We start from the raw sequence: 9399 nt of genomic DNA, 5'->3' as shown, positions 1-9399 counted from the left end.
GTGGCGCTCTGGGTAAAACACTGGACTGCAAGGTTGGCTTAAACCACAAGGTCGGTGGCTCAAGGTTTTTCCTTGGAAACCCTATACAGGGTTACTATGAGTAAGAACTGATTCGATGGCACTTAACAACTTTAAGTTGTTTTTTAAGTCAGCAGATAAAGAACACCCCTCGGAAGGATGTTTGGGCAGTGTCTGGAAAGGGAACGCTAACAGCTCTAACTTGTCCTCATGACTTTCAGACTCCCAGACGGACTCAGGGAAAACAGTTATTGTTCACTTTTTCTACTCTGTGAAAACAGCAACTTTTCATATTTCTCAGTCTCTCTTGAGAAAAAGGACTTCATGGACTTATTCCTGAGCATTGATCTGTCTCCTGTCTGGGAATATTTGAGTCTCTATGAGAATTCTCCTGCCCCCTGCAAGAAAAAAACAAAAAAGGTTTTATTGTGAATTGAGTGATAACTTACAAGGGAGAACATCGGTTTTGCACCCACCCTATCGTATTTTATTTCATTGCAATGATTCCAATCTCCTCCATGCATCGTCATTTAACAGTATTTGCTTCTATTTCCTGTTTTTGTTGTTGTTGTTTTGTTTTTTGATGGACACAAAACCACTCAGCAATATATAATTATTTAAACAACCAAAGGGCACGTTCTACAAGCCTGCCTCCTGGCTGCCAGCGCACAGTCTTTTTCTTGCAATACAGAATTGCTTGTTCTTCTGGGAGTCCATGGTACCTTTAGCAATCTTCTACATAACTCACATGCATCGCTTCTTCGACAGCCTTTCTAATTCATTGTCCAACTTTCACATGCATATGAAGCTATTGAAAATATCATGGTTTGGGTCAGGTGCACCTTAGTCCTCAAACTGACATCTTTGCTCTAGAGCACTTTAAAGAAGTGCAGACGATTTGTTTAATGCAATATGTCATTTGATTTCTTGATTGCTGCTTACATTAGTGTTGATGGCTGTTGTTAAGTGCCGTCGAGTAAATTCTGACCCATAGCAACCCTGTTTAGGGTTTCCAAGGAGCAGCTGGTGAGCTTGAACTGCCGACCTTGCAGTTCAAATGGCTTTGCAGTCTGGCACGTTATCCCACAGTGCCACAGCAGGACTCCAGTGTTGATGGTGGATCCAAGTAAAATGAAATCTTTGACAACTTCAATATTTTCTCCATTTATCATGATGTTATTTATTGCTCCAGTGGTAAGGATACTTGTTTTCTATATATTGAGATGCAACCCATACCAAAGTATACTTCATCACCATACTTCATCAGTGAGTATTTTAAGTTCTCTTTGCTTTCAGCAAGCAAGATTGTATCATCTGCATATTGCAGGTTGTTAACGAGTCTTCCTCCCATCCTGATGCCGCATTCTTCCTATAATTCAGATTCTCACATTATTTGCTCAGCATACAGACTGAAGAAGAATGGTGAAAGAATACAACCCTGGTGAACCCCTTTCTTGATTTTGAACTATTAGGTGTCCCCTTGCTCTGTTTGAACAACTGCCTCTTGGTTTATGTACAGGTTCCTCATGAACACAATCAAGTGTTCTGGCATACTCTCTCTGCAATGTTGCCCATAGCTTGTCATGATCCACACAGTTGAAAGCCTTTGCAAGGTCAGTAAAGCACAGGTAAACATCTTGCTGGTATTCTCTGTTTTCAACCAAGATCCATCTGATGTCAGCAGTGATATCCCTCATTCCACTTCCTCATCTGAATCCAGCTTGAACCTCTGGAAGTTCCTTGTTCATGTACTGTAGTTTGTGTCTAAAAAGAAAGACTCTTTTCTTCTCCTGTAACCATGTTATCATTGTGATGCCTTATATCAATCCTCACTGCCAAAAAACAAACTCCCTGCCATCCAGTGTGATGACTCATAGTGATTTCCACTAACCCTTTAATAGTTACGAGTTCCAAACTTGGTTAAATTTCTCTGCTTACCCTCACTTCTCCACCATTTTTTAATAAAAAGAGTTTGTTTGAATGAGGATCTGACTAAGGTCCATTCATGAATTTGGTTAATTTGTCTCTTTTCTTTTAGTTTATCAGTTCCCTTCCCCCTTTTCTTCCCATTTATTTGTTGAAGAACTTAGGTCATTTATTCTATGGAATTTTCCACACTCTAGAGTTTTCTTATTATGTAGACAAACAAGTTTAACAAGCTTCTTCATCTCTTGTGTCAACTGGTGAGTAGATTCCTAAATTTGATCAGATTCAGGTTCAATTTCTTTCTATAAAAATCCTTCACAGTAGGACTTGTATATTTCATTCTTAATGCATTTCATCAGGAGCCTGGAATGCTTAGCTGACTCTTGTTTCAACAGTGTTAGGATTTTCAGTGGGCTCAAGTGTCTTCAGTCTTGCCCACTAGTAAAGTTCTTCATCACTTATGATGTGTCTGCTACTATATTTCAAAGTTGCAAAGTAGTGATATTTAATTCCATCATTCATTCTGCATGTGTTAAATGAAATACCTCTATGAAGAATAATGTTCTTTTACTAACTGGTTACCCTGAGGAGCAGACAAAAAAAAAAAAAATTTTTTTTTTACTTGTTTTCAGAAAAATGGGTTGGTTTCTTATTAGCATTCTCTAAAAGTGACTAATGAGTTTTTCATTTTATTGTCACTATAAACAAAGGGATTTTTAGCATCTTTGGTGTGCAGTTGATATTCTTTTTGATATTCAAATCGTCCCATCTTTGGCTAGAAGGAGCCTTGTCTAGTTGAATCATGAAATCTTTTGTTACAATCCAATTAGATGTTGCTATTTTACTTGCCATCTGTCATAATAAGTTGTTATAGGCTCAATTTGTACATCTCCTGATGCAGATCTGAAATCAGCGATTTTTCAAATGTATCTGAGATCCTTTGAGTGAGAATGGTCAAGAAAACTATTTGGGCTCTAGGAGTTCCATTTTGCCAGGGTCTGGCCTCGACAAGGGGGTGAGTACATGAAGGTGGGGTGTCTGGCCACGAGTCATATTTTCTAGTAGCTAGAGTTAGGATATGGAGTCCTGATGTGGCGCTGTAGGATAAGCACTGGACTGCTAACTTTAAGGTCAGAGGTTCAAATAACAACAGCAGAGCTAGGCTATATACTTGCTGTTAAGTATCACCGAGTCAGTTCCATCTCATAACAACCCTGTATAGGATTTCTGAGGAGTGGCTACTGGGTTTGAATTGTAAGCCTTGTGGTTAGCAGTCCAGTGCGGACCCTACAACACCACACACGGACTCCTGGATATGTACTTTTTTTGTGTTGTTTGTTAAGTGCAGTCAAGTCAGTTTTCACTCATAGCGATACTGTATAAGGTTTCTCAGGAGTGACTGGTGAGTTTGAACCGCTGACCTTACAGTTCAAACTGACCTTGAGGTCAAGTATTTATCCTATGGTGCCACACCAGGACTTGGATATATACTAGGGGGACTTTAAAAAGCTTGTAGAAAAATGTAATGGAAAGATAATGGAATTTTTCCACAAACTTTTTGAAGCCCATCTATGTATACATGTTCAAGCCCACCAGCCACTCCTTGGGAACCATATAGTCACAATGAGTCAGATCTGACTCAACAGCATTTAACTATAACAGTACATATTAGGGAGTTCTTATTGGCATTTCCAATTCAAAATTAGAATTGTAAGATTTTTTACACAACTTTGATCTTAACATTTAAAATCTTGGTTGCTAAGCACAAATGGTTAAATGCTCAACTAAAAGATGAATGGTTTGATCCCACACAGAGGATGTCTTGGAAGAAAGACCGGACAATCTGCTTCAGGAAGGTCACGGGATGGAGAAGACTATGAAGTTCTACTATACACATATGGGGGTGTCAAGAGTTGGACTCGATGACAACTGTCTTAGGCGGGGTTCACTAGAGAAGCAACACCAATGAAGATTGTTGTTGTTAAGTGCTGTCGAGTTAGCTGGTGAGCTTGAACCATCAACCTTGTGGTTCAAACAGACCTTGCAATCCAGCACATTAACCCACAATGCCACACCAGGACTCCAGGATAAAGAAAGGTTTATATCGAGGAAATCGCTCTCAGAGACAAGCAAGTCCCAAATCTCTGGGTCAGGATGGAGGCTTGGACTTACTTAGCTGCAGGAGCTGCTGAATCAAGGTCAGCAGGTCAGATATCAAGGTCAGCAGTTCAGATGTCAAGGTCAACAGGTCAGATGTCAGGTTGTAATAGAGCAGGCCAGTGGCTCAAATCCAAAGAACCAGAGGTTGGATGACAAGTCAGATGCAGAATCTAAACCCAGCAGAGAGCAAGCAAGCTTTTCTTGGGTGTCCAATATATTGGAAGCAGGTCACACCCCTGAGGAAATCTTGCCTTCACAGCAGATGTCATCATTGGGTCTCTGTTACATCTTAACTGTCAAACTACCAAGAACCTGGCCCAGTCAAGTTGTCACAAAGCCTTCATTATCACAGCAACTGACATTACTAATACTAACATAATTATAGGCTTGGTTTCTCCTACAATGTCCACTAATATCCAAGTAACACTTCCAATATTAATTCTAACAATATGATGGCTGAAAACAGTTAGTGTTGTTGCATGCCATCCAGTGGATTGCAGAAGACCTAATGTTGTTGTTGTGAAGTACCCTCGAGTTGATTGAGACCCATAGCGACCCTGTATAGGGTTTTCAAGGAGCAGCTGGTGAGCTTGAACCACCGACCTTGCAGTTCAAAACTTTGCAGTCTGACACATTAGCCCGCAGCACCACACCAGGACTCCAGAGCTATAGGATTTCCCTTTTTCTTACTGCTCTTGGTTAGTGCCTTTGAATTACTTCTGACTTACAGTGACCCTGTAGAGGGTTTCGAAGGACCAGCTGATGGGTTTGAACTGCCAACCTTGTGGTTGACAATCCAGTACTTACTTATCCAATAGCACCACACCAGAACTCTTCTTTATCCTACTGTTGTTGGTGGCAGTCTTAAGTGTCATCAAGTCTATTCTGACTCATAGAGACCCTATATAGGGTTTCCGAGGAGTGGCTGGTGGATTTGAACCGCCGACCTTGTAGTTGAAACCGATCTTTTGGTCCAGTGCGTTATCCCACAGCACCACACCAGGACGGCTTTACCCTACTAGTGATGCATAGTTATACTCATATTGTTGTTGCTCTTGGGTGCCATCGACTTGGTTCCAGTTCGTAGCAACCACATGTAACAAAGTAGAAGTGCCTCACAGGGTTCTCCAAGCTGTAATCTTCAGGGGAGCAGATTGCAAGGTCTTTCCTTCCACAGAGAAGCTGCTGGCTTCAAACCACAGGCCTTTCAGTTAGCAGCTGGATGACTGACCACTGGGCTGCAGGGCTCGTGGCCCTGAAATGACAGTGTCTTAAATTCATAGGACATATCTTCCTCTGTGTGGTTCAGTCACCAACTTGATGGGCAGATCTTGATTTTCTTATTCAGGTAAAGAATCTCACATTTTCTGATGTCAAAAAAGGGGACTAAACAGAAATGTGCCCCAGATTTCCGTCAGAATGATATGAAACAATCCATGTGAAGGCAGACTGGAAGAGGAGGAATATAAAGTGTTGGCGGTTATTTTTGTCACAGAGTCTGTTTTCTCTGCTGGAAGCGACGGAGGGAAGAAACACACTGCTTACTGAGCCCATATTACAGACAGACCTCGGAAGCATTGCAGATTTGCTTCCAACCCACCGCAATCAAATCAATACCACAGGAAAGGGAGACACAATGTCTGTCTGTTTGTTTGCTTACCAGAACAAATCAAAGTCATCTATTAAATGTGTAATAACATGATTAAAAAAAAAAAAAAAAAGGTTTGAAATATCATGAGTATGACCAAAATCTGACACCAGGACAGGAGATTAGCATAATACTGCTCAATTCAGGGTTATCAGGATCCTTCGATTTGTGAAAAATGGAATAAAGCAAAGTGTAACCAAATGAGGTATTCCTATAACACGAGGTGAACACATTTCACACAGAGTCTCAAAGGACCCACACTAGACTCTGATGAAGTGTTTGGACCCACATTGTCACATGACTGCTCTGCTCTGTCTCAGCTGTGTGGTTAGGAGGAATTTGCTCATCGTGTACCTCAGTTTCCTCATCTGAAGGAATTGACAAAGAACAAGACAACAGAATTGATGGAATAAAAATGGAAATCTTTCAAGGAAAGATTGGATATGGATCTCTTCCATATAGTTCCAGATAGTTGTCTTCCAAATTTCTTGGCAGAGATGAATGAGTTCCTCCAATGCTGTATTTCCTTGAAAGATTTCCATTTTTATTCCATCAATTCTGTTGTCTTGTTCTTTGTCAATACCCACCTCAGTTTCCTCATCTGTAAAATGAGGGTAATAATAGTTCTTAGCTCAGGGTTGTTTTGAGGAGGGAGGGAATTCATTTGTAGACGCTTAGCCCAATGGCTGTGAGAAGGTTTTGTGAAGTTCTGTGTAACATACCTGCCACATAATATGCACTCAATGACCACGGTCTTTCCTCCTGTCTTCCTGGCCACACTTAAGCTGTGTGGGGAATTTGGACCCCTCAGAAAATGGCAGCCAAGAAGAAGGAGCCAGTCTCCATCATTAGCCTTCGGAAGTTGAGCCTGACTGTCCCAGAGCCCCAACCGAAAGGTAAGCACATGATGGACATCGCCAACGCTCAAGTTGCTGCTAACCCCGCCATGTTGATTTGTTTTTAATAATAATTGATCGACTCTCCTACTCCCTTCTTCGTGCCTCCTTGTGTGTGCAATACTTCCTCACAGCTCTTCCCCACCAGAAGCTCTCCCTTACATGTTGCCTCTCCTTCTTAGAGACAAAAACATTCACCGTGGAGGATGCTGTGGAGACCATTGGCTTTGGGCGGTTCCACATCGCTTTGTTTCTTATCATGGGAAGCACCGGGGTGAGTGCCCTCAAAACTTTGCACAGCCCAAAACTGACCTCACAGTAGAACATAGTGGCCTTGTGTCCTGACCCCGAAGGCTTGGAGTTCTATTCAGAGAGTGGAGGTGTGTGAACAGAAAGAGGGATGCTGGGAGGAGAGTAACTCAAAATGAATGTTCACCTACCTTTGACAGGTGATCCATTATGAGGTGAGCAATAAGTCAGTACCGACTCGATGGCACCTAACAACAACAACAAATCTGAGTCTCTAAGTATTGGAAATTCAATACTCATTCTTAAAAATAAAGGCATTGGGAAGAGAGGAGAAAATGGAGACATAGTAGTATGTCACATTAGGCCCAATGGTGCTCCAACTGATTGGACATAAGAATCACCTGGGTCCTTTGTTGTGATTCAGGACTTTCAGACCCTGTGAGAGGGACCAATGGACATTTGTTGTTTACCATCTGCTGTAAGGAGCTCTGGTAGCATAGTGCGTAGTGGTTATGAATCGGGCTGCTAACTTCAGGGTCAGTAGTTCGAAACTACCAGCTGTTCTGTGGGAGAAAGATGAGGTTTTCTGCTCCCGTAAAGATTTATAGCCTCGGAAAACCTGTACAGGGTCACTATGAGTTGGAACCGGCTCCACAGCATATAACCACCACCACCATTGGAGTCCTGGTGTGGTGCTGTGGGTTAATGTGCTGGACTGAAAGGTCAGTTTGAACTCAAGGTTGGTGGTTCAGACTCACCAGCTGCTCCTTGAAAATCCTAAATAGGGTCATTATGGGTTGGAATTGACTTAACGACACTTAACAACTACAACATTGGAGTTCATTTGAGGGCTGGTATGGCAGTGTAGGATAAGCACTGGCCTGCTAACCACATGGTTGGCTGTTCAAACTCACTAGCCACTCCTCAGAAACCCTATACAGGGTTGCTATGAGTTGGAACCAACTCAACTGCACTTAACAACAACAACAACAATCAGATCCCTTCTCAGGTCTGGGACGATGCTTTATGGACCAGGGTCTTCTCATCAGAAGCGATGTGTGGACTTCAGTTAGTTTGTGACAAGGCAGTGGGGAACTGGTGCAGTTGCCGCCACGGACCGTTCTGACAGGGGCCCTGCATAGAATGGGAGAAACAATGGAGAGCAAAACTCAAATTCTGACAAAGGCAAACACTCTGGACTAAGAGAGACCAGCGGACTCCCTGAGAACACGGTCCTGAGACACACGTTAACCTGGAGCTGAAACTATCCCTTCAGACCACATTTTAGTGAGACAGTAGAAAGACCCACACAACATAAAGGGTATTACCTGTGAGACCAGGATGCCACTTAACAGTCATCAGTACGAGACCAGAAGGTCACCAATGACTCTAAACCAGGGGTGGGGAATGTCTGGCCCATAGGCCGTATGTTGTTGTTGTTGTTGTTGTTGTTGTTAAGTGCTGTCAAGTTGGTTCAGACTCATAACAATCATATATAGGATTTCCAAGGACGTGCCCTTGTGGTTCAAACCCACCTTGCAGTTCAGCTCATAATCCCACAGTGCCATACCTGGACTTTCATGGGCCACATAAGGCCCACGAAATCATTTGGTCTGACCCTGCCAAGGAAACTGAACTTCCAGCCATCATATTTTGTTGTTGTTGTTGTTAAGTGTCATCGAGTTATTCCTGACTCATGGCAACTCCGTACAGGGTTTCTGAGGAGTGGCTGGTGAGCTTGAATCACCAACTCTGAGGTTCAAACCAACCTTGCAGTCCAGTGTATCAACCCATAGCACCCCACCAGGACTCCCATCATGTTGTTGTTGTTAGGTGCCATTGAGTCAATACTGACTCATAGCAGCCCTATGCACAACAGAATGAAACAATGCCCGGTCCTGGGCCAACCTCACAATTGTTGCCACGCTTGAGCCCATTGATGCTACCACTTTGCCTATCCATCTCGCTGGGGGTCTTCCTCTTTTTCTCTGACTCTCCACCTTACCAAATATGATTCCCTCTTCCAGTGACCGGTCCCTCCTGACAATATGTTCAAAGTATCAGAGACAAAGTTTGGCCATCCTGGCCTCCAATGAGCACTCTGGCTTCACTTCTTCTAACACGTATCTGTTGGTTCTTTTGGCAGCCCATGGTACTTCCATTATTCCCCTCCAACACCGTAACTCAAAAGCATCAATTCCTCTACGGTCTTCCTTATTCACTGTCCAGCTTTTGCATGCATATGAGGTTATTGAAAGTACCATGGCTTGGGTCAGGCCCACCTTAGTCTTCAAGCTGACATTTTTGCTCTTCAACACTTTAAAAAAGGTCTTGTGCAGCAGATATGCCTAATGTCATACGTCCTTTGATTTCTTAACTGTTGCTTCCATGAGTGTTGATAGTTGATTCAAGAAGAATGAAGTCCTTGACAGCTTCAGTCTTTTCTCTGTTGATAAGAATGTTGTTTATTCGTCCAGTGGTGAGGAATTTTGTTTTCTTTAC

General features: G+C 42.6%; 1 protein-coding gene across 1 annotated transcript in view; it reads left to right on the top strand.

The window, feature by feature from the left end:
- Positions 1-6566: 6566 nt before the first annotated feature.
- SVOPL (SVOP-like) overlaps positions 6567-9399 on the top strand; it is a 54001-nt gene continuing 51168 nt past the window's right edge. Inside the window, exons 1-2 of the mRNA XM_006861239.1 lie at positions 6567-6648; positions 6831-6922. Coding sequence (XP_006861301.1) covers positions 6567-6648; positions 6831-6922 — 174 coding nt within the window. The remainder of the gene's footprint in view (positions 6649-6830; positions 6923-9399) is intronic.

This window comes from Chrysochloris asiatica, unplaced genomic scaffold (genome assembly GCF_000296735.1).
Source record: "Chrysochloris asiatica unplaced genomic scaffold, ChrAsi1.0 scaffold00041, whole genome shotgun sequence".
Lineage (NCBI taxonomy): Eukaryota > Metazoa > Chordata > Mammalia > Afrosoricida > Chrysochloridae > Chrysochloris > Chrysochloris asiatica.
This window is presented reverse-complemented; position numbering and strand designations above follow the sequence as displayed.